The sequence below is a fragment of the Syngnathoides biaculeatus genome, chromosome 7 (genome assembly GCF_019802595.1).
Source record: "Syngnathoides biaculeatus isolate LvHL_M chromosome 7, ASM1980259v1, whole genome shotgun sequence".
Classification (NCBI taxonomy): domain Eukaryota; kingdom Metazoa; phylum Chordata; class Actinopteri; order Syngnathiformes; family Syngnathidae; genus Syngnathoides; species Syngnathoides biaculeatus.
The window spans coordinates 21731829-21757105 of record NC_084646.1 but is presented as its reverse complement, the minus strand read 5'-3'; the positions used below and the strand labels follow the sequence as shown (position 1 = coordinate 21757105).

Genomic DNA, 25277 nt, shown 5'->3' with positions numbered 1-25277 from the left:
AGTAAACTTACTTGACCGGTGAAATTGTGCCTTCAGATTTTATCGAAATTCTTACGTACGTTTCAGGTATTTTACAGACGCATCTATACGTTTGATATGTCGCTACTTGCGCATGACCAAATCAATACCATTACTAATAACATCTCCACTCATGTATTCGTCGTTTTTACCTTGGGCACACTCTGTCGTTGATCAGTTTTACTTGCACAAATGCACACGTAAAATTGTTGAATGCATTGGTCACCTCTCTTTTTGAAACTGAGACTTAATTCTTGGATAGAGATTAACGCGGAGGGCTCCCGCTTTGATAAACACTTCTAAAATAAATTACCTTTCTGGGCAGGGGTTGCAAATTTGCAACAGGTTTAATATGATCGAAAATTTCAAGTCCAGAGTATCATTTTCTGAAAGTATCAGATTTTTCTCTCTGCGTAAAATTTTATTTGGTCCAGAGAGGGTTAAATATCATTAATTACATATTATTATTCATAATTGATATACATCTTTGTAAAGACAACGATCATGTCAGCAATTTCACACAATAATTATCAACAATGATTTAACAAGGCAGAAAACAGATAAATATCCAGATGCAACAGTATATCTCTACAATTCTCTACAGTTCTAAATATTTTCTCAAATAACCACTCATAGGAAATCACAATGTCCCATCACTGGTGAGGTGTTTTTTAGAACATGGCCATAGCCCACTCTTGGGATTTTTCGGGGCTACCTGATGCCCACAGGCACCACGTTGGTGACCACAGGTTAAATGACTTACTGTGTGATTTTATACTGTATATACTGTATTATCAGAGACATTTTCCTTATGTGTTTCAACCATCTTGGCCAAATGCTATTTCTATCTAATTCAGAGTTTGATATCAAATAGAATTATGTATACCAAATGAGGTAGAATGAAATGCATTCATTTCTTTGATCACACTTGTCCTCATCAGGTTCACAAATGAGCTGACTCAGGCGAGGGGTGGGATATAAACTTGAACTGGTTACCTGTCAATGGCAAGGCACATATAGACGACCATTCACACTCACATCTAAAATTACACTTTTATGTACAATACAGTCATTGTGTAACGAAAAATTTATGTTTTACGAGTGTGGAAGCCAGAGTACCTGCAGAATACACATTCAAACATGGGGAAAACATGCAAACTGCATACAAGCAAAATGAAGACAAAATTTGAATGCCATCAGTACTGAGGCAGACATGCCTACCTAAACTCTCTGTTGCCCATACTGTGATATTTGTCATTTAAATTATGTCGAAATGAATACAAATCAGATCGTAATCCAAAATCGAATTCTGTTATGAAATGAGGTAGGACAGACAATGTGTGTTAAAAAGTACTCACTGTAATAGATGCTTGTTTATAATGGTATAAAATCTGTTTTAGGTCCTGAAAGATTTGGGTGGAATGTTTTCATTTTAATCTGAAGACTTTCTAGTTTTCAGTGCACAATATTTTTCAGAAAAAGGTTACTATATGTATCTATGTATGTACACATAAATATAGTATGACTTTGTATGTACACATGAATATAGTGTTACTTTCCAAAACACAGATAAACACAGATATACTGTAGCGGATTATAACAAGTATATAGTGGCCGGTCACAGCACCCTTATGGTGTTTTCATATACAGGTAAGCAAACATTTGAGTTCAATAGTCACTTTTGAATTTTAACCAGCAGCATGAGACATTTCACAAATGACATTAAACGTTTTTCAATTTAATATATGGATGTAAAATAATTTATTTTAATAATAAAATGTTTAATTTTTGAATTGTCCTTGTTTACATTATACCGGTAGTTATGTTTGTGCAGATTTATGTAGTTTATAGATATATAAACTACATCCATCCATCCATCCATCCTTCCATCCAGTGTCCTGAACGACTATCCTCACTAGGGTCGCAGGCGTACTGGAGGCTATCCCAGCTAATTCTTCAACCTGATCAACCAATTATCTAATACAATAGAAAATAAAAAACGTATATTTTACCACAATATTTTATTTTATGATTTTCAAAATCAATAAATTAATCAAAAGTTTGATTAGATATTGAATAAATACACATAGCGATAGCTCCACGTGCCTGAGTACCTACACAGTACGCAGTATGAGAAGTCTGTGGCAAGTCTGTGCGGACACATAACATAAAGGAGGAGACAATGAAGCATTGTCGTGTGGTCAATAGCCATTTAATTCTGACAGGGTTGTAAATCAATCATTATCTGGTCGTTAGTGTTAACACAGTTGAAAATGTATTGCGTTTTTCAACATAGAGCTGAGCTGTACCAACCCACTATTGCAGCCCGGCGAACCAAGGTGTCTACATGATGGCCATGTTGGAAAGGCAAGGCACGGACATTAAAATTAAGTCATAACTTGCTCATTTCTCAACTGATTTTCACAAGGTTTACCTTTTTTTTAAATCAATGCTAAATCATGTGCTATCACAACAGAATTTTTTTCTGAAAAATAAAATTTAATATATATTATTTCCAATTTCTAAATAGGGCTGTCCTTGCCCCTGACTTGCTGTAAGAAAACCACCAACTGCCCCAAAAACAACCAACAAGCCACCATAGAATATGGAAACAATGGACACAGCAGCAACTCGGGACAAAGGAATGATCCGGCATGAGCCTGGTGTGCTGGTAGGGTTTAAGACACGCAGTTGATTGCTTTGACCACAAAGTTGTAAATCACAAGGAGAATTTTATTTTATTCCTATACGCATATAAAATACATACAGAATCACATTTTACAAAAATATCAACTAATAAAATAAAACGAAAACAGTCTTGTTTTACTGTACTGCTTGCCAAAAGAAAGGTATTTTAAACAGATTTGTAAGTGTGGAAATAGAAGCTACAGTTCCTAGCCCAACAGGAACCGTAGCCTACAATTTGGAGGAAATGGACTGCCAGGCTCTATCAACTTAATTTTTAATTTCCTCTGACAGAAATTAAGTAAAAGACAGTCAGCAGACTTGGCACCTCAGTGAGCTAGGAAAATTATTAAAAACGACACCAAATCCACCAAATATGGAGGTGCCTGACCACTGAGGGCTCCGTAGGTGACTGAAAAGGAGGGTGATAATAATCCATCCATCCATTTTCTTTGCTGCTTATCCTCACGAGGGTCCCGGGGAGTGCTGGAGGCTATCCGACCTGTCAACGGGCAGGAGGCTGGGTACACCCTGAACTGGCAATCGCAGGGCACACAGAGACAGACAACAGTCGCACTCACAATCACACCTATGGGCAATTTAGAGTGTCCAATTCATGTTACATCTTTTTGGGATGTGGGAGGAAACCGGAGTGCCCGGGGAAAACCCACACAGGCACGAGGAGAACATGCACACTCCACACAGGCGGGGGCCGAAAATTGAACCCTGGTCCTCAGAACTGTGAGGCCAACGCTTTACCAGCTGATCCACCGTGCCGCCGATGATAGTAATAATAATAGTAAATAATAACAAATATACATGGTTCCTGCAAAGAGGAATACAACGACATGATTGCGGTTCTACAATGTCTTAAGACCCGGTTGACACTTTAATGACCGCTGAGTAGGACGCGCCCATGACCGCGGGGCTGATTTTAGCACCACGGTCAGCGACACTTTGTTATGTAGCTCCTTGTGTTTTGCATTTAGCCGTTTTAGCGTAGGAGGCACGTTGACACCTTCATAATCAAATAGACTCCACGTCCACGACAAAAACTTTAACTAATGTGCCTGACAAGACTCGTGTGTTGCTCTATTTTATCGTTCACACACGTTTCGTGGTGACGGGCGAGAACTGACAAACTTCTGCCAATTCAGGCAGCTTCACCCCCACTCTCACAGTGAATGGTTTCGCCCATGGAGTCGCTCCAGTGCACCGCACACCACCAGACTTGAAGAACAGACAGATTTCTTTTTTTGTTTGTTTGTGTGTGTGTGTATATGTTTGCTTAACAGTATTTAGTGTTTTTCCTACTGAACAAAAACAGTAATGCATTCTTGAAATCACTACGGTACTTTATGGATTCTGTGCGCTTTTGCTCGGACTCATTGAAGCTAAGGAGCTGGGCTACCAGTGACTGGAATTAATAAGGTAACGAGCTACTTCACCCCTCCCGTAAGAATGTAAAACCGAGCTAATTGTAGACCCCCATTGTTGCTTCCGCGTCACTAGTTATTTGTGTATACGTGTATATGTTGTAGCGTTGTAAAATGAAACGCTTCATTTTTAGCACACCAGCTATGGTGTTAGGTAGCGACACAGTCTGATGGTTCCTTACGATGAGAACTCCCAACCGGATTTGGACCGGCAAATAGCTCGATAGCTGTAGCACACTAACAACTACAATACTGTACTCTTTTCGCTGGTACAATGCTTTGGGCGTGTGACGTTGAATTCGGAGGGACACGGATTGCCTGGGTGTAGAATGACACAGAGATATTAAAACAATTAGGAAAAAAATAAACTAAAATCAACACTATGAAAGGGCATGGCCCTCGCTGTTTGCGGTGACAGGCACAATCTCCATCAGATTACTTGTTAGCTTTGCCTGTAGCTTGGCTGGCGGGGACCCTTAAAGTGACCTGCATGATTAGCGGGATGCTAAACCCTTTATACTGTATCTTAATTCAAACATATTCACGGGATCCAGTGTGTTTTTATAAGACACATGCACTGGTGGATGTCCACAAAAACATCCTCACATATGATTTTTGGGGTAACATATTTTTCCCCTTCTGTTGCGTGCAGTATATTCTAATACCACATTTTATTCTCTCTCTCTCTCTCTCTCGCGCGCGCGCGCGCTCTCTCTCTCTTTAAATATATATATATATATATATATATATATATATATATATATATATATATATATCGTATTCTAATACCATGCTCTTGTTTCTAGGAGGCGTTGTTATAATATGACTAGGGAATTGACAAGTAATATTATTTGTTATGATACATGCTACAATGCCGTGAATATAAGGCTAAATACAGTGCCATGAAAAAGTTATGACCCCCTTCCTGATTATAGGGTTGTTGTTGTTGTTTTTTTTTTTCCATATCAATCACACACAAAGGTTTCAAATCATCAAGCAAATTGTAATATCACTCAGAGACAATCCAAAGAAATACTAAATGCAGTTTTCAAATTACAACTTGATTTCAGTTATTGCTGCCAAAGGTGGCACAACCTTTTATAAGGTTCAGGGTACAATTACTTCTTCACAGAGGGTCAGAAAGGTTTTGATTTTTTTTATGTTCCTTATTACATTGAATTGTCATTCGAGAACTGCATTTTGTATTTCCTTGGGTTGTCTCTGAGTGATATTAATATTGGTTTGATTATTTGAAATCTTTGTTTGTGACAGATATGAAAAACAAAACAAAACAACAAAAACCCTGTAATCAGGAAGGTTGTGATTACTTTTTCATGGCACTGTATTTAGTCTTATATTATCAAACAGCTGTTGCAATTCTGCATACACTTTCAAAAACATTTGTTGTAATATTTCACCTACAGCATATACTGTGATGGAATTTGCAATAATGTTAAAATCACCACCTTTTAAAACAATATTTGCCTACATACAGTTGCTGAAATTAATATTTAACATGTCATCTTTTTCTGATTAAATATATTTCCAAAAGTGCCATTGACCTGAAAATGTCACCAGATATTGCGGAAAAACCCAATCAATCCATACATATAAAGAAAGTAGAAAAAAATAAATGCGAAAGTAAGTAACAATGTGAAAAGACATGACAAGTGATTGGCTGGGCCATTTTATCAGCTTTTATTTATTTTTTTCTTTGAAGGCAATTGAGATTTTCTTTGACAGTATGTTTGATCATTATCTTGCTGAAATGTCTACCCTTGTTTAATTTTTACCATCTTTATATAAGGCATCAGATTTTACGCATGTCTTGGTAGATTTTCCCACTCATCCTTCCTTTAATAATGTTAAGTTTACTAGTACCCGAAAAGCAGCCCCACACTATCATGTTTCACCTCCGAGCTTGACTATTGATATTGTTTTCAGGGTGATGCGGCGTGCCATTTCTCCTCAAAACGTGTGTGACACCCAAACAGTTCAATTTTACTCTCATTCAACTAGGGCATATTCTCTCAATATGTAACTGGCTTGTCCAAATGTTGTTCAGCGAAGTTTAAAATTAGCTTTGACATCTTTTTTTTTGTTCGTTTTTATTTCCAACAATGGGGTCTTGTCTGGTGAGCATGCATACTTGCCATTAAGGGGGAGAACATTACTTCCCTTTTTCCTTGTGACAACAGTACCTCCTAATTCAGGTCTTTTGTAAGCCCTTCTGGGAGGTTTCAGAAGCTTGGATATGCACCTTTTACCAATGACATTATGTTTTGCAACAATTAGTTAGCGATGGTCTTGAGACACTCTTCGCTCTTATTCATCACAAGATCTGCCTTGACTCACATCCTGGAAATTAGACCTTTTTATAACCCAATGTTTAGGACAGAACCAGCTGATAATGATTTGCACTGACAAGGGGCTGGATTGCTGTTTTGATTATCCCTAGGTTTTAGGTGTTGTCTTGGCTTTCCATGCTTTCTTCATGGGTTCAATGGTTTTTCCCCGAGTCATTCCACATTGTTTTAATATACAACTTAATTTCTGATCTTATTTTTTTCTACTTTCTTCGTACGTATGGATTACAATATCTAGTGAAATTTTCAAGTCAATAGCACCTTTGGAAGTTCTGTACAATATATTTAGTGAGAAAAATGGTGACCTGTTAAATACTTATTTCAGCCTCTCTATGTTATATTTTGGACTGCATTCTGTAATATGCTTAGAGGGTTTAAATAGTTTATAGAAGGGTTAATCTTAATGGGAGGCTTGTATCTAGCTGTTATACAATTTACGGTTTGTTTGGTTTATTGTCCTCATATACAGTAAATGTGGAGGTGTTGCTGCACTCTTAAACATACAGTAAACTAAAAAGAAATTGAGTCATGTCTATTTTTCCAGTGGATTGTATTAGCTTTGCATTTAGGTGTCTGTTGGAGTATCTCAGTGCCCTGTGGGTTGTGAGCTCCCACACTTCTCCTTGTGCTTGGAAGAAAACTTACGCAAGTACTGTACAGTACATTTTGTTGACTCTTTATGGAAAATGAATCATGGACATGATTTTAGCTGAGATATTGGTGATTACATGCTGAGTCATTAGTTCAACTTTTTATTTTATTATTATTATTATTATTATTATTTTTAAAAACCTCATACCTCATTTTCATCTCCTGCATGTGCTAGAAGTTTTTTTTCTCAAAATGCATGCTTTATTTATTTCCAATGTTTGAAAATTTGACATTACTGCAGAAGTGGGGAAAAAAATCCTGGTTGCTAACTTTCAACCGAGCTGCACTTTGTGTTTAACACATGTCACTCATGGGAATTAATTAAGTACTTTATAAATGTTTTATCCCGCTTATTAACAAACGAATCGGCAATATTAACACATTTGGAGATGCAATCAACAATCAAGTTTATACAATCCATATTATTAGATTGTTGTTTGCATACATTTAAGCATGTGCGATGAAATTAGTTTTAATAAAGACGTTAAATCGGTTTGAGGCTGATGGTTGTCCTTCAATTTGTTTAGAAAAAAAATCTAAATAAATTTATTGAAATAAAATAATCTGCTCCAGAGCCATACTGAAGTCATTACCAAACCTTTAACTATAAAATGTGTAAAAATGCGTTAAATTTTGCTAAGTAAATTTTGAAAGATACCCCCTATACCCAGTATACTTAATTGCGACAACAATTATGATGCTGTTGGATGAAAGTATTTAAATACTGCTGGTCTTAATACTCCTTGCTCAGGTTGTTCCTTGTTTTGAAATACAGTATGTGTGCGAAGGAAAAACGGAAGCAAAATACAGGCCCAGACTTAATCCTTGAAGTTTTACACAATTTAGGGGCTTTATTTTCCATGAAATGTTTGAGCAAATTTCCAAGTGGATGGTCTTAAAAGGTTTTACTCTATTCTCTCCCAGTGCATTTTCATTAGCTATTTGGTACACAAACAGTGAGGTCCAGTGAAGTAGGGAATACGAGGGAATTTTAGCATAACACAAAGCTAAGTAGTGTTTCTCCAAGCTTCTTTTTTTTTTGTTTTATTTTGTTGCTGGAACTCACTGCTACGATGTAATTTCACGTGAGTAGGGAAAAACACAAAACAAACCAAAACCCCCTGAGGGGATGTTTTGCTTCTTTTCAAGAGACTTGTATGAAACTGCTGAAAGAGTCTACCCCCTCAGGTAAATTTGATCTTTGTAACACTAACTGTAGAGCTTGTTGTGATGTATGGAGCCGCTTGTGTGAGAGAGATTTGCCACAAACATATGATGATGTTTCTGAGCGAGCATTAACAAGCTCCTGATATGAATTTCGAATGTTTATGTAGCCTCTGTCTTGCAGACACGTACGCATGTAGTGTATTTATTGTGGTGGAACAGTACACAATTGGATTGTAATAATTTATCTTGCAAAGCAGACAGCGCAAGCTGTACATCACTCCTTCAGACAAACATATATTTGTAATGGATGTGGCCAGTGGAATAGAGAGATGCTTATGGCAGCACGAGGAGATAGCTGATAACACATTTGTGTGTGGAGGCAGAGAATGTGGATGGGCTCAGAATCCACAGGTTATCTGTGTGGCCCTCTAGCTCCCTCTTTTGTTTAAATGTAGCTTCTGCAACCTTAAACATGCAAAGTACCGTAATTAATGCCTTTTAGAAGTGGATCAAACAGGGCCCATTAGGGAAGATATGCAGATGCTAAGGGCGCTGTCTCCTTGGGGGGTTGGGGGGGGGGGGTGGCATAAAAAAATCAGATAAAAATTCACCTTCAATTTACAGTCATTTTAAAATTAATCACTGCTTTCACCTATACACATTTTAATTGTAAGAAAAATTGTAAATGTCTATGTTAAAAAAATACAAGCAACTCATTACATAATTATATACATGCGTATGGCTTGTATATCACTTTTCAATCGACTCAAAAATAGTTCACAGTCACAGCCTAGTGGTGTTAAGCTACTTAGGTACACACAGCTGCCGTGGAGGCGTGACAACAGCGTGGCTGAACTTCTGTTTCTGTGCCTACACCTCCTCCAACCACATTCATTATAGGAAATGTCAGTTAAGTGTCTTTCCAAGGGATACAATGACACCATTATTGGGCAGGGTTACAGGCCAGTGACCTGTCGGTTAGGGTGTAAACCTACCCTCTGCTCCGTACCACCCTAAATAAGTCAAGAGGATCAATGTAAACAAATTCCGCTAGCAAGTACAGAATGGGGCAAAGAGGATTTGTAAAGGTACTGTTGTTGCAATAGAACAGATTGTGCAGGACTGAATCGTCCACATGAGCCCGAAGAGGCAGCCGGTAAGTAAGACTGTCACAACAGCAACATTTTTATGACAACGTATTCCTAAAAATCTATCAGATTAATTATAACATATTTTTAATACCATTGGTTATAGTTGTATTTGAGCATAATTATTCAAGTACAGTTGAACCTCATTTCTGTGACCCTGTTTGTAATCTCAAATGTTGTTAACCCGAGGTTGGGTTTCCTTTTGAAAATAATGGAATTACAATTACCTGTAATACGTTCCATTCCCAAAATTAAATTATACTTACAGTTTTTATCAATGTGTGCTTAAAAATAAATACTTTGCAGTATATAGATAATTGACTGCATGGTGGTGCAACTGATTGGAGCGTTGGCCTCACAGTCCAGAGGACCGGGGTTCAAATCCCGGTTTCGTCTGTGTGGAGTTTGCATGATCTCCACGTGCCTGTGTGGGTTTTCTCCGGGCACTCTGGTTTCTTTCCACGTCACAAAAACACGTATTCAAGTTTTCACCAATTAAAATTAAATATGAAATATTCTCCACAGGCGCACACAGACACACACACAAAAAAAACAAATGTTATGCTGTACATTTTAAGTGTTCCAATCTGAATTAGAACAGCAAATGGAACTCTATATTTAATTCCAGACACCGAGCCTGCATATCCTTGGAAAACTTTTCAAATTCAAACTGGGGACATAATGAGAGACATTTTCGTTTTGTTTTGCCCATTTTAAAGTCGAGGCATGGATGTTTTGACTACATTTTTTGACAATTGGTGGCTTCTCAAATAAAAAGTAAATCTCTTGGTAGAATACATTTGAATGTACTTTATAGTGACCAATTTGTTTACTGATAAATAGTAATGAAAAAATGGACCGATCCATTCTGATGAAAGCTGTCTCTGGAGAGGAGGAAAAATAGAATTTTATGGCAGGAAGTTGCTCGGTTTATAAGGACTCAGCCAGTGGGGAAGTAGAAGATACAGTGGTGGGTAATGTTTTCTTCTATGAGAACTGCCTCGGTTACTTGAGCCAGGCATCTAACCCTACCAGGATTAGGGTGTGACACATTTTTGCAGCCTACTCATGATCTCTACATTTCTCAGGATCCAGCTATCTAATATCTACATGTGTACCGTCATAAGGGTCATACATGTGCTGGAGCCTACCCCAGCTGTCTTTCGACATGAGACCCAGTACACCCTGAATTGGTCACCAGTCAGTTGCTGGATGCATTCACTGTAGATGAACGACCATTAACACATTCAGACCTGTGAATAATTTAGTCTTCATTTAACCTATGGTAATATGCATGTATATAAATGGTAGAGTAAGACAGTATCTGGAGAAAACAATCCAAGCATGGAGAGTACATGCAAACTCCAAACAGGAAGGCCCTACTTTTCACCCACCCTGGCTGCAATACCCTGCACGCTTGTTTTCACAAGAGTTTCATCCGCCAGATCTGGTTGGTCGCTCACTTGGCCATTGTGAAGTGAACTGTAGCAGCAAAGGGTGGAAATCCTTGACCATAACCAACTGAGTTGAATATTGTCCTCCCAGGGTCCTCTTTTAACCCTTTTACAAACATTGTTGAATATTTTGTTTAGTTGTGCGAACAAGCTAGCTACTGAACAAACTAAAGCAATTAAAACATGATTTCATTATACTGACAGTGCATTTTGTGAAAAATTAAAGTGGGGGAATAGGGGTGGGGGGGCACCAATCTAAAGTATATTTCTTCCCTGAGTACTGTACAGAATAGCATCGAGAAGTGGGCGGGGCTTCTTTTTAAAAGCACAGCTTGCCTCACTTCATCATGGACTGTTTTTTTTTCACTCTCTTGTAAACTCTGTCCTTTATCTGAACTGCTTGTCCACACAAGGGTCGTGCGAGTTCTGGAGCCTTTCCCAGCTATCTTCAGGCAGGAGGCGGGGTTCACCTTGAACTAGGTGCTACCCAATCAAAGTGCTCTCAATCACACCTATGGGCAAATCAGAGTCTCCAATTAATGCATGTTTTGGGGATGTGGAAGGAAACGCATGTAGTCACGGGGAGATATTGCAAACTCCATACAGATGAACCCCGCTCCTTAAAACTGTGTAAAGTAATTTCAGTCTTTGTCTTCCTAGGAATGGATGCACCACTCTGGCAAAAAGACCAACAGAAAGACACAAAACTCTACTGAATGAGGAAATATTGGACTTTCCTTATTTAATTTGTTTAGTGAATGCTCATTGAATCAATGGGGAAGTGTCCAGGTATTTGTGCGTATTCTCTGAAGTGTGTAACTGGGTTTGGACGATGTGGATAAAAAAAAAAACAAAACTGTTGTAAGAGGCGCGATTTCACCGCGAGGGGGCACTTGTGGACCATCTTTAGTAAATGCAGGCTCTCTGTTTTGTTCTTTGGTATCTAAAATGTGTTGTCTGTATGTATTACTATTTCATGAAAATGCTTTATACATTCAAATTTCTTCTGAAAAATTGATGGGGCTTGATTATGATTTACTATAATTCAGTCATCAGACAACAAACACTCCCATCTCCCATCACAAGGGATGATTGATTTTGTATAATGATTAAAAGAATATGACACTTATCCATGGTGTAAGCCTTTTGCGAGGAGCAGTGCATTGTGTGTTTTCTTATTCTCTTCATCATCTCACTGGTTCTAAGGTTTATCACTGGAGCCTCTCAGGAGACAAGAGTTGTGATCATTTTGCCTGAGAAACAATGTTGTGAATCACCGCAATGTCAAAATTTAGTAGCTATAACAATTGTGCTTCGAAATATAAAAAAAGAAAAAAAGACATTCATAACATCCTAGTTAATTTGTCTTGTTGCTGAATTGGATATATGTGCAACGTACTTCCAGATTTGTCAAAACTGGTCCAAACACATCCTCACATTTCTGTTGAATGAAGGAGAACACTGTATTATTCTCTTATTTCCCACACACTGCACATTTGTATTACTCATACTGTACATATTTCACACACTGGGCACATATCTCATTCAGGGTCCCCTGGGGTACTGGCACAAGGCATGATGGGGCAGGTGCTGAGCCCGGTACTGGCACATCTGTGCTGGTGTTCGGCCTGGGTCCCCCCCTTCTGTCCTATTCCTTCTGTTTTAATGCATCATACATCCATATATGGAGGGAGGGCATTGTCGGCCTTGGGAAGATACTTCGCCAGGTGTTCCGTTCTCTGGGCTGCTCTCTGATGAGCTCTCTGGCCCACCATCCCCTTCATTTTTTTGAATGCACCACATACATTCGCACATCCTTTGAGGAGCTGCTTGGCCTGGGTAGGGGTGACAGTGCCTGGTAATCATTGCCCTGTAACTGTCTTCCCCAACCTTAACCAGTCTCTCATATTTTAATTAATGAACTACACCCCTCCACATACAATTATGGTACAGGGATAATAGATGTGAGATCAGCATAGTACTAAGGTGGGTGGGAGGTATTCACATTTCTCTTGGTTTGACTCCTGGGGGCTTCAGTTGTCAGGCTGCGTAGAGATGGGCACTTTACATGAGCTCACTTTTGGTGAGGTATGACTGTCTTTGGGTGGCAGCCGCAACCTGTGTTGGGTCCTGTGGGTGGCTGTGGCCCCCATGCTCACCAGAGGTGGTGGGGGTTGCGACGGCGGTGAGATGCCCTGGGTGGGGGTTGAGGGGTCGGGTGATTGGGCGTGGCGGGTGGTGATTTGGTGCCTGTACCCATCCCTTGGGAAATTGTTGGGGTGCTGAGTTTGGGTTGGGGACAACCCTGAGTCCTGGGTGGCATTCCCCTTGTTGGGCCCCCTGGTGGAAGAGCTCGCTCTATTGGTCTCTCTTGTGGGTGGAGGGTGCCAGGCCAAGCCTTCCTCAATGCTCAGGAACTCCATACACAAGTTCACAAACATACAGTACATGTGATATGGTGTTCATTGACAAATAAATTCAATATAATTTATTATATATAGTCTATAGGCTTTAATTGATTGTGCTGGAACCTCTAATAATAACACAGGTTAGACTAACTAATGTTCTGCTGCAGCTCCCGTGTACGTTACTACCTGTCCCCTAAAACCGTTTTGTGACCAGCTTATTTTTCAATAAAAAAATCCCTTATAAATATGCAGAGGGAGTATTTCAAACTCATCTGTTGCACAGATCTGTCATTCTCCAAAGCCATGCAACTGAACAGGACAGGTTTAAAAAAAAAAAGTAGGCTGTTTCAAAGAACTGCAAAAACTTTCATTGTCAACAGTGTTATTTTGTTTCCCACCACAGAGACCCTAAACATTACTTTATTTGATGTTTAAAGTGGGACTGACATCTCTATAAACATTTTAAAATAGATATTGTAATGAAAAATACATATAACAGTATTCACTTCAATGTCTATACGGAAAAAAAGTGAGCGGAGAACGCGTCATCCATGCACAAAGTTGCGCAATTGAGTGTCTCTCAACATCCAAGTGGTCGCCATATTAGTCGTGTCCTCTGTCCTTGACGTGTCACTACCGCCGTTGAAAACGCGCAAGCCGAACAACATAGATATTCGCATTTTTCCGACACTCCTCTGACACCGAAGCTCTTTTTGAAAAGGACAACATCACACAACCGAGTGAAGTTACCAGGGCAATATTACACTATTGTTTCGAGCCATATTCAGATGATATCGGATCACGGCCAAACCATATCCCGTCCGATCCACTCCCGCTGCGGAGACGAGCCATCGCGGCTCATCGCAGCCGGCCTATGTGGCTTATGAAAAAGCCGAGCGATGCTGCTTTAGTCACAGTCGAGCCGGGGTGCTTTATGCGCGCACACGACTAAGTAATGCATTCTCGGCTAGGTTCTTCAGAGCCGCCCCCGTCGCAAAGCCCGACGCCCAGCCTTCGCAGAAGCTGTGACCACCGAACGCAGCGCCTCAGCCGGTGTGGCTGAGTTTCGGGGTGGTGGGATATAAGGAGGAGGTGGAGCCTAGCTATGTTGCCTTTAGGGGTATGTTCAATGTCGCGGTACTCGATGAACACTATCGAGACATTGTTGGCTGGGCGATGTGCACATCGACACATTTCTTACGCGGATCTTTTGTTACGTTATGAGAGAGACCGACGATTACGTGGTCCGCCCCACACTATTATTTTTTTTAGTAGCTGTATGCGCACATCAACACATTTCATACACGGATCTTTTGCTACGTTATGAGTGGGACCGATTACATGGTCCGCCCCAAACTATTTTTTTTTTTGGAGCAGTATACACACCTACCTTTTATTTGGAACCCATGAAGCTCTCGTCCTCTGCACCCGTGCAATCCATTTTTCACAACAAACAGGGTCTCTTTCAAACTTATGAAGGGTAATTCCATTCTCCCGAGTGTTCAAGCAATGTCCAGCAATGCAATGAGGCGGCATTTTGGCTAACACGAAGGAACAACGAGCCACCTTCCCAGAGGTAAAACTAATGGAAACAAATGAGTCCACTAGGGGGCGCCTCTGTCCTGTACGTCACTCCCTGCTTCTTCTCAAAAACAAATCCCTTGAGAGGATTTTCATGGCAGGAGTTACAAAAAGCTGTATATGTCAAAATCATGTTTTGTGGTGAAAAAACGCATGGGACCATATTGGCTGTGGGTTTTTCATTAATAATATACCAAAAATTATCCGTTTGACCTCACTTGACCTTAAAGCTTTGTTAGCATTTACATAATGTATATCATATTTGTATCACTAAATGCAAGTATGATGTACAGTATGTACAGTATTTAACTTTTGTCCAGCGGCACACTGCCTAACTGCTTAGCACATCTGCCTCATAGTTCTGAGGTCCCGAGTTCAAAGCTGGCTTACCTGTTTGGTGTTTGCATGTTCGGCCTCTAGCTGCATGGGTTTTCTTCCACATTCCTGAAGCATGCATGCAAAGTAAATTGAAGACTCTAAATTGTCTGTATGTGTGAAACTGAGTGTGAATGGTTGGTGAACTGGTTTTGGTCAACCTGAGCAGAAACCACTGCAACCAAGCATTTGCAATATGTAACTTATAATGAGTCTCTTACAGCGCTTTGAAGGAATTTTAGCCCACTCATATATACTAAACTGTTCTAATTCGAACACACTGGAGGGTTTTTGAGCATGAACTGCTTTTTTAAGGTCATGCCATAGCATCTCAATAGGATTCAGGTTAGGACTCGACAAGGCTACTCCAATGTCTTCATTTTGTTTTTCTTCAGCCATTCAGAGATTGTCTTGCTGTTGTATTTTGGACAATTATCATGCTGCAGAACCCAAGTTCGTTTCGGCTTTAGGTCACAAACAGATGGCTGGACATGAGCCTTCAGGATTGTTTGGCAGACAGCTGAATTCATGGTTGCATTTATCACAGCAAGTCTTCCAGGTCCTGAAGCAGCAAAATCTGCCCAGACAATCATACTACCACCACCATATTTTACTGTTGGCATGATGTTCTTTTTCTGACATGCGGTGTTACTTTTACATCAGATTTAACTGGACACACACCTTCAAAGTGTTCATCTATGGTTTTGTCAGATCACAAAGTATTTTCTCTAAGTTTTGGGGATCTTCAAAATGTCTTTTGACAAAATCGTTTATGTTCTTTTTGCTCATCAGTGGTTTCCATTATGGATTTAATGTGGCTGGTGCTTCATGCTGTCTTTTTAATACTATATATACAGTATTTCGTATGGTAGAGTCTTATGATAGTCATGATGACTGATCTTAACAAAGGAAAGTGAGGCAGTTCTTGCAGTTCTTTGGATGTTATTGTGGGGTATTGTATTACCACTTGGATGAGTTGAAGCTGCACTCTTGGTGTAATTTTGGTCAGCTGGCCACTCCACATAGTCCTGTGTTTTCACCATATGTGAGTAATAGCTCTCACTGTGGTTTTTCCAGAGTCCTAAAGCTTTACAAATGGCTTTATTACCTTTTCTATTCTGTAGGAATATCAATTACGTTCTTTCTCATTTGCTCCTGAATTTGTTTTGGTTTCGGCATGATATTTAGCTTTTGGGGATCTTTTGGTCTATTCACTTTGTGATGCAGGTCATATTTAAGTGATTTCTTGGTCGAGAACAGGTTTGGCAGTGTCAGTGTGGCTCAAGAAATTGAACTCAGGTATGATAAATGACAGTTATGTTTTAAGGGGGGCGGGGAGTCTATCACTTTTTCACAGGGTGATGTCAGTTTGGATTTTTTTCCTCCCTTGATATAAACCTTCATTCAAAAAAACTGCTTTGAGTATTGTCATTGAATAAAACCTAAATTTTTTTGATAAATCTGACAAACATGTAAATAAATGAGAAATCAAGAAGGTGGTAAACACTTTTCACATACTCCTAGGTCAATACATTATTAATTCAACAATGTGAAGCTCTATTTACTCATTCTGTATGGGATCATTTGATTTTTCACACGTGTGGACAGTTGGCGAACCACAGTATACATGTCTTCAGAAATGTAATAATTTGGACCAGTATCATAAGCACAAGCCGCAATCCTTTCTAAGACAGCAGAATAATTAAATGACAGAACATGTCAACAATGGTTGATAACTGAGACAAAAAAAAAAGAATGGCTTGTCTGGCTATTCCCAGACTGTTGCCAAACAATAACAGAATTTGGCACGCTGACTGATGTTAATTCCAAACATTGTTCATAGCCTGAAGCATGCATTTTACAAACTCCTGTGAATGCGCCATCTGTTTGAAGGAGATGACCTCTCAGCCATACAGAAAAATCCAAATGGCACAGGAATGGGAGACAAATTTGTGGAAAGTTTTCATGGAATGCAATTGATTTAGGTACTGTAGATGTCACACAGTTTTATTTTTATTTTTGCGGTAACAGCGCGATCGCAACATAATTCCAGGAAGAGCAACTGGAATGAATTGGAATTAAATGGAATTTATGGACATATTCAGAAATAACCCAAAAAATTAGTTGACAAATCTTTTAGGCATTAAACAGAATGTATACATATACAGTTTAAAGCCCAAGTGTCATCCCTATAAACATTCTAAAATAGATATTGTAATGAAAAATACACATCATTATTCACTTCAATGTCTATACAAAAAAATAAATATGAGCGGAGAGCGCGTAATCCATGCGCAAAGTTGCGGAAGTGTCATTTGACATCCAAGCGGTCGCCATATTTGCTGCATCTACTGTCTGTGACGTCACCCCGGACATTCGCCATTGAAAACACGCTGTGGCCTCTCCTATGGGAGACAAACACGCCCCTTCTGACACAGAAGCTCTTTTCAAAGAAGCGAACATCTCACAACTGAGTGAAGTGACCGGGGCAATATTACCCTATTATTTCAAGACATATATAGATGATATGCGGATCACGGCCAAACCACCTCCCAGCCCGATCCACCTCCGTGCGGCGGTGAAAAAAAAAAAAAGCTGCCCGTGAGCGACGACGACGACGTTGCGGCCAAACTGCCTCCCTGTCCGATCCACTTTCGTGGCAGAGATGAGCCACCGGGGCCCGGCGCCGCGACGAGCCAGTCCCACAGAAGCCTTGTCGTCAAGGCCGACGGCCGGCTCGGCCTGGTCGACAAGGTTGGTGGCAATCCAAAAGGCCTCCAGAGGCCGTCTTTTAGCGGCTGCTGCACGGAAGCCTTCCGATGCGCACATCAACACATTTAGCACCCCTACTTATGGATTATGCCCCCCCCAACTATTGTATTTTTTAGGAGCTGTATATACACCTCCCTGTCATTTGGAACCCATGAAGCTCTCGTTCTTTGCACCTGTGCAATCAATTTTTCATGACGAAGCGGATCTTTTGGAAAACTATAAAAAGCAAATCCATCCTCCTAAGTCTTAGAGCAATATCCAGCAATACAACGAGCCGGCATTTTGGCTAACCAGAATGAACAACGAGCCTTCCAGCAGGTAAAACTAGTATAAACATATGAGACTGCTTGAGTGCGCTTCTGCCCTGTACGTCACTTCCTACTTCTTCTCAAAAACAAATCCCTCGAGAGGATTTTCATGGCGAGAGTTACAAAACGTTTAAGAAAAAAACCTGAATTAATGGACATTTTAGGGAAAATATAAATGTACAATTTTGGGAAATACAGGGTCAGGCAAAATTATCTTACACATTTGTAGGTTAAATAAAAGGCAAATAAAGTAAAGAAACAAAAAAGTGTTTTTATTTTCGAAAAGTACATATAATGCCACTCCGTTTCATTCTGGTTTAAAAATTGAACCACACTTTCTGGAGTTCTGGTGGTGCGAGGTTGGCCGGTTGATTTTTGTTTCATTGCAGATCCAGGAGCTCTGACATTGGGAACTCATAACAAGATCATGTTTCGAGCTGGTACAGGATCATGTCTACCAACATTAAAGTGCGAACCGAACGCTCATTGTGTTGCAGTTACAGATTCGTTTGTTTTGTTAAACGTTTCTACAATGAAAGCGCGATGCTCACCAGTCCAATTCATGGCAGCAACTGAAAAAGAACCGAAAAACAATGGCATTATAAAGAAACAAAGCGAAATGGCATTATATGAAAAAAATGGCATTATTTGTACTTTGAAAATAAAAAGTTTTTTGTTTCTTTACTTTATTTGGCTTTTATTTAACCTACAAATGTATCAGATCATTTTGGCTAATCGCAAGAAGAAAGTATCTGAACCTGCCTTTGTTGCACTCCTCTTCTGTAAAGACTCAACTAGCAGACAGAGGATTTTACGTTCGTACGTGAAGTTGGGATTTCTTTTTTCTCTGTATAATCACATTGCATGAGGGACCAAAGCAGCTCTAAACCTCGACATCCCCTTTAGCATTCATCGGAACCTCCATTTAACAGACCCTGATTTAGCAGATATTAGAAATAAAAGTTCGTCTCGATGGAACAGGTGTTGAAAAATATTTTCCAATTGGGACAGCACAGATGGTGTAGTGGTAGACACGCCTGACTTGGGTACAGGGAACGTGGGATTGATTCCCACTCAGTGATGGTGTTGGTATCGGCCTTGCGACTTCCTGGCAACCAGTTCAGGGTGTTGTCCGCCTTTCACCAGAAGCTAGGTGAGATAAGTTCCAGCTCTCCCATGACACTTGTGAGGATACGCGGCTCTGATAGTGGATGGATGGACTTAATCCAGCATTGCCAATGTCTTTTAGTTCCAGACTTCACCACTGATGTTGACAGGTGATGTGGTGCAAAATAGGCAGAGACTGAGAAACATATATTTTTGGGTCACAGGTGTACAATATGACTAGATTCAACCAATAGACACCCTTTTTGGTAGCCACTTTGAATGATATCCCCATCAAAGGACACGTGGCTAATTCATAGACCGAATGCAAATGAGTCTTTTATTCACCCAGCAAATTATTGAATGTCTATTTTATTCTTTATTTTAACTTGATTGTTCACAGATAAATCAAATAAAATGTCTTTTCCAAACTATGCACAGTTCTGTCACTGACCATATATGTCTAGATCAGACTGCAGGATCTTAGTCCCGATACTGGCCCGATAAAGTATTACGGTCATTTACCCCGATCGGGCCTCCATTACAGTATTTTGTCACGAACGACACAAATTCTTTAATGTGACATAATTCACAACGAACGTTTTGACCCTACAATGGCCTTACCATACCAAAGTTTTGCATGTTTGATATTTTTTGAATGGCTTCGGAGTAATATGATAATATCAACGACAACTCCCTGACAAGCGCAGCTTGATGTCGATCAATAGGTTTACGTATTGTGACTGGTGCTTTGCCTCCCGTGCTTGCAGTTGCCAACATACTTGGTCACCGTTATCAACATTTATCCACATTTACAAGCCCGTTTGCTGAAGCTTAAGAGTATAATCGGACAGAACATTGACGTGTTTATGGTCTAATGTTAGTGCTAGCACTAGCTTGCTTGGCTTCTGTACATAACATTTTGTTGGCTTCTTGTGAGGTGTATTGTATTGAAAGTGCATGAATATACCTCAAGCACTTCTTGAATGGACAGCTCAAATATGTGACACCACGTTTCTTTCCTCTGTTGGTTTGTTTCTCCAGTTTCCATGAAGATCCATTATTTGACAACAGATTGTTGTTGCCATTGTAATGGTTATTTGTGGTTGCTGTGAAAAGTGACAAGATTTCTGGTCACGCCTCCCCAACAGTGTTTGATTTGACAATATAAAGCCAAGTGATCGTAAAAGATGGGATACAATGGTATTGGAATATATATCGTATAGTGTTGTCACTATCAGAATAAGATACAGCAAAATTTTCTGGCAGTAGTTTGACATTGTGCTCCAGAGCTGTAAAATTAAAATTAATATAATACAACATTAAAATTGAATAACATTATTTTTTCTTTTCTTCTGTATGTATTCCTATCCATCTCATTGGACACCCCCATTCACTGCCTTTTCCACTTGTAGCTGTAAGCAATCTGGGACCATTTAGATTTTCAAGAGGCACCCTCCCCATCCTTTCTCCATCCCCACAACTTCCACCAATAGTCTTTGACCATCACTATATCCTCCCCATACTCCCACCTAAATCAGAGCTGGTCTTTATCCTGCTGGCAGGCACCGGTACAATCCTCAGATGATCCGTGGACTTGTTCTGAACCATACTTTCCTCACACCCCAAGACAGAGACAACTATCTGGTGTCAGAGTGTCCTCGGAGGGTGGCGTCAGTACCCTGCAGGGCTCAACTGCCTTGTTTGGCAGGACATTTGGCCTACCTTCTCACACCTCCTCCCAGCTGCGGAGATGCCCTCGCCTCCCAATGATGGAGGTGAGTCTGATACTATGGACTGATACTATGGACATGCACTATACAACTGCAGTTCTATGATGCATAGAACTGAAGAACACAGGTAAAATATACGGTAATTTCATTCATTTGAACAGTTCCTGCACATGTAGCAATTTCCAACCCCTCTGTTCACAGAATTCCCTTGTTTGCATCTGACTTCCTCCTACCCATAGTGCAACACACAGTCTAGATGTATGACCACACTCTGTAATTCCCTGCAGAAATTAGGCACCTTTCTGCTTTTGTCTGATAACATCCTGTATGCTTATACTGATATGTGCTGTCTCTACCTCTAGAGGATCGAGGAGCATCCCCCATGAACTTGCCATCTGTGGGCTCCTACCAGGGGCATGGCAAGAGGAAGGTGCATACCAAAAAGAAGAAGGGTATCATCAGTGCCAATGTTGCTGGTACCAAATATGAGATTGGTATGAAATTAGACTGATATCTAACTATACGCACTAAAAAGCAGTAGTTTGTGGCAGGAGCTCACTCTGTGAGAACTTGGACTTAGGAGTCAGAGTGTGTGTGTTCAAGTCCCACTACTAACAAAAATGTAAAAATAGCAGCTAGTAGGCTTTTTGTCTGGAGTTGAGGTGCCCTTGAGCAAGGCATTGCCCCTACCACCCCAGCTCAAATGGTACAGCACTCTTTGCCCTCATCTTTCAGCCTGAATCCCTCCTTGCATGGCTGAAAATGTGTGATCTGCAACACAAAGTTTACATCAGAGTGGGAGTTGCATTTCTCCTTGAGGAACATAATAATAATGATAATAATATTCATAGTATTTCATTGACATGCATGAACGGAATTCTCAAACACCCTGTCCGTAACACCTTCCTTCTCTGATTCATTGTAATTCCTCTGGTGTGCTAGTTTCCTCAAAATCAAATTAGAGGTATATGTAATGGGGTCAGAGAGGGATGATTATTTTTTTTCACATATTATTTTATGGATACCTTACTGTTAGTGTTCTTTTTCAAACCAGAAACTCCCTTTTAACTTTTAAGTAGAATACAATAACAATAATGTTGTCTTTAGGAAAAATTTTTTTTTTGCTAAACACTTGGGCAAACTGCGCTATTGTTTTGTTATGCTATGTTATGATGGTAGTAATTGGGTAGGTAAATATTTTTTTCGTTGGTAATACAAAAAGTTACAGAACCACTGCATTACACCCACAAAAGATCCAATCACATGTCACTGATGGTGCTGTGGCTCTTGGTGTCTTGCTGAAGGCTACCTACCTACCTCGAGAAGCAGACTAGCATCTCTTGAAATCATATAACATATTTTCCGTACCATACGTCACTCCGGCGTACAAGTGGCACCAGCCATAAAATCCATAGAAGTGAGAAAAAAGCACAGGTCGCACTGGAGTGTTAGTCGCATTTTTGGGGGAAATTTATTTGATAAAATGCAACACCAAGAACAGACAAAATATGGATGGATGGATGTAGTAATGTGTTAACCATTTCACATATAAGCCACTTTGGAAAATAAGTGCTACACTGGCCAAACTATAAAAAATGTGAATTATAGTCTGAAAAATATGGTAATTGATTTAGATTTAGTTATTCCTTTTACAGAACTCTATGAGACTCGCAACACAGGTAACGGCAATGTAGTTTTGCGAAAGCTGGACTCAGTCAATATGGCCCATTGCTGTTTAGCCTGCTGAAATGGTGACATTTAACATCTTAAATTAAAGCTAAATGGGTTTCAACCTGGTGAAACCGCTTATGTGGAGACAATCCTTGCAAAAAAATCATTACTAAGGTAATCTAACATAGCAGTCAGTGTTTTTTTGAGACTGAGTAAAAGAGCGGAGTAAGCACTCCAAATATGCTGGCTGTATTGTGTGGCATCAAAGCTCTCAGGAGTGAAGTACAACCTTTGGAAACTAACAAGTCAGCAGGAGTGCGAGAGAAATTAGGGAGGGTTAACTCTAGCATGTAGATGGGAATCAAACTGTGAATCTTTTTGCTCGCTGTGATGAGACCCTCACACTGGCTCTTTTGGGGGTAGAGCAATGTGCTATGTTCCGAATTAAGTTACACTAAAAGCTAAATAGAGGGCCATTTTTGCTGATTCCTTTTCTGAATTTGGGAATGGAATTGGTGAAAGATCAAAGAAGGTACCAAAGAGAGGTGGAGGTGTATACTTTGGGCCTCAGGTCATGTTGAGTGAGGTGGCTGAGACAAAATTGATCATAATTTGGTTCTTGTGGAACTTAATAGTAACTGTCATCACAGCCCTGCTGCGATGGAAACCCTTCCTGTCCAAGTTATCGAAACACAGTTAACATCCACCAGCGTGTAAAGGTAGATGATAGATTCACATCGGAAACACGGTTTTCCTATTGAAGTGCTGCTTTCATGCAACATTAGGCAAGCTGGCATCAGGTTTCTGTTGATTTTCAAGAAATTAATTGAAATGTAATTTTGTTTGATTTTATTAATCTTTCACTACTCACTGAATATTGAATAGTTGCTGGATTAATGTCCAAATGGGCTCGCCACCTATCTCTCATATTATAGGGTTTATAGTGTGATTCGAATGCTTTAAGTCTAATTAATGTATTTTTTGGGATGCATTACCATCAGCTGATCTACAACCATTTCATGAAGAGTAAATGTTGCTAGGAGGGTTTGATCTTTTGAATGTTTTTTTCTCCAAGCATTTTACTATAACAATCATCTGGTATATAAAAATGTTCAGTAAATCATGTCATCACACTGTGTGGTTATTTCATTTGGTATTCATATGATTAATAAAAAGTCTTGAAAATGTTCTTGCAATGGAACTATACAGCAATTCTTTCTTTGCTTATTCCATTCCATTCTAATATGAGTGAGTGTCTTTCAACCAGTTCGGATAGTCATCAATGAGATGGACTTTCTGAAGACACGAGATGATGACGAGACTGCCAATCTCATCTGGAATGATTCTTCTGTACAGCATGAAAAAATTGCTGAGCTCAGGAATTATCAGGTATTCTGCATTGTAATCAGCTCAGGGTTTGGGAGACGCTGGGCTAAAGAGCTAAAAAAACCCAAAACAAATCAGTTTTATAGTACTTTAAACTTGTCTGGCATACAGAATAATATGAACCATTTCATAGTACTGTATTTTATACACTATAACGGAAACTGTAAGACCTTTTTAACCCTAGAGAACCTATGGGGTCACATATGACTTAGTGTAATGGCCGCTCCCGAGCTCCAGTGAGTGGTGGGCCCCGAGCTCGCTGGAACTTGCTCGTCAGACTCTCCGGCATTCCCGTCTGTAGAAACATCCGAATATTCTACATTATTTACAGCCACAGGTTCAAATCTTGATTTATATATGACTTATTCCTCCGCCTTCCCGATCAACCGATACTGCTATTTCTTCATCATATGAGGATAAATCAGAGAAATCAGCGCCGGCCATAATTGTGTCCCATGTAATCGAGACTTTGGTGCGGCACGTAATACATCACATCCGTGCACGTAGGTCATGTGACTCGCCCATGAAAATTCGTAATTGTCTATAAAAATCTTCTCAAAACACCATTAAATGAGAGAGGATTAACATCACATTTTCAAGATACAGTACATATTACATGACCTATTGGATACATTGTTAATCCAAACCACAGAAATTTCCCTTTGAAATCGTCAACACATTCTCAAGTTAGACATTTTTTTTTTTTGCCAAGAAGCCTTAAATTAGGCCGTTTGAATTTCTCAAGCTTAAATATTGTCACAAGTGAAGCTGAGGCAACCAGTCAGAGTAAAGCGGGTGCTTTTAGCCAAATATGAATAATGTGGATAAAAAAACTCGGTTAAACAGAAGTAGCTGTCAGAGGGGCCTTTTCTGGGCAAGTATGACAAATCCAAGGTGTTTTTTTTATGTAATTGAGACTTTTATATCAAGTCCATGTTTGAGAATCACTGTTTATAAGGCTAACTAGCCAAAATATGGCACCTTTGATCATTTAAAAAGAGCAAAGCTATCATG

General features: G+C 39.7%; 1 protein-coding gene across 7 annotated transcripts in view; it reads left to right on the top strand.

Moving 5' to 3' along the window:
• The first annotated feature begins 3883 nt into the window (after positions 1 to 3883).
• Positions 3884 to 25277, top strand: part of ttll7 (tubulin tyrosine ligase-like family, member 7) — a 104538-nt gene continuing 83144 nt past the window's right edge. For 2 of the 7 annotated variants that reach the window (XM_061826022.1, XM_061826016.1), the window contains exons 1-4: positions 3884 to 4134; positions 21104 to 21251; positions 21569 to 21700; positions 24145 to 24266. In XM_061826022.1, the coding sequence (XP_061682006.1) occupies positions 21227 to 21251; positions 21569 to 21700; positions 24145 to 24266 (279 nt within the window). In that variant the 5' untranslated portion in view covers positions 3884 to 4134; positions 21104 to 21226. Of the gene's footprint in view, positions 4135 to 21038; positions 21334 to 21407; positions 21465 to 21568; positions 21701 to 24144; positions 24267 to 25277 lie in introns of those variants that run through there. The other 5 variants (XM_061826019.1, XM_061826018.1, XM_061826017.1 and 2 more) reach the window with 5 other exon arrangements.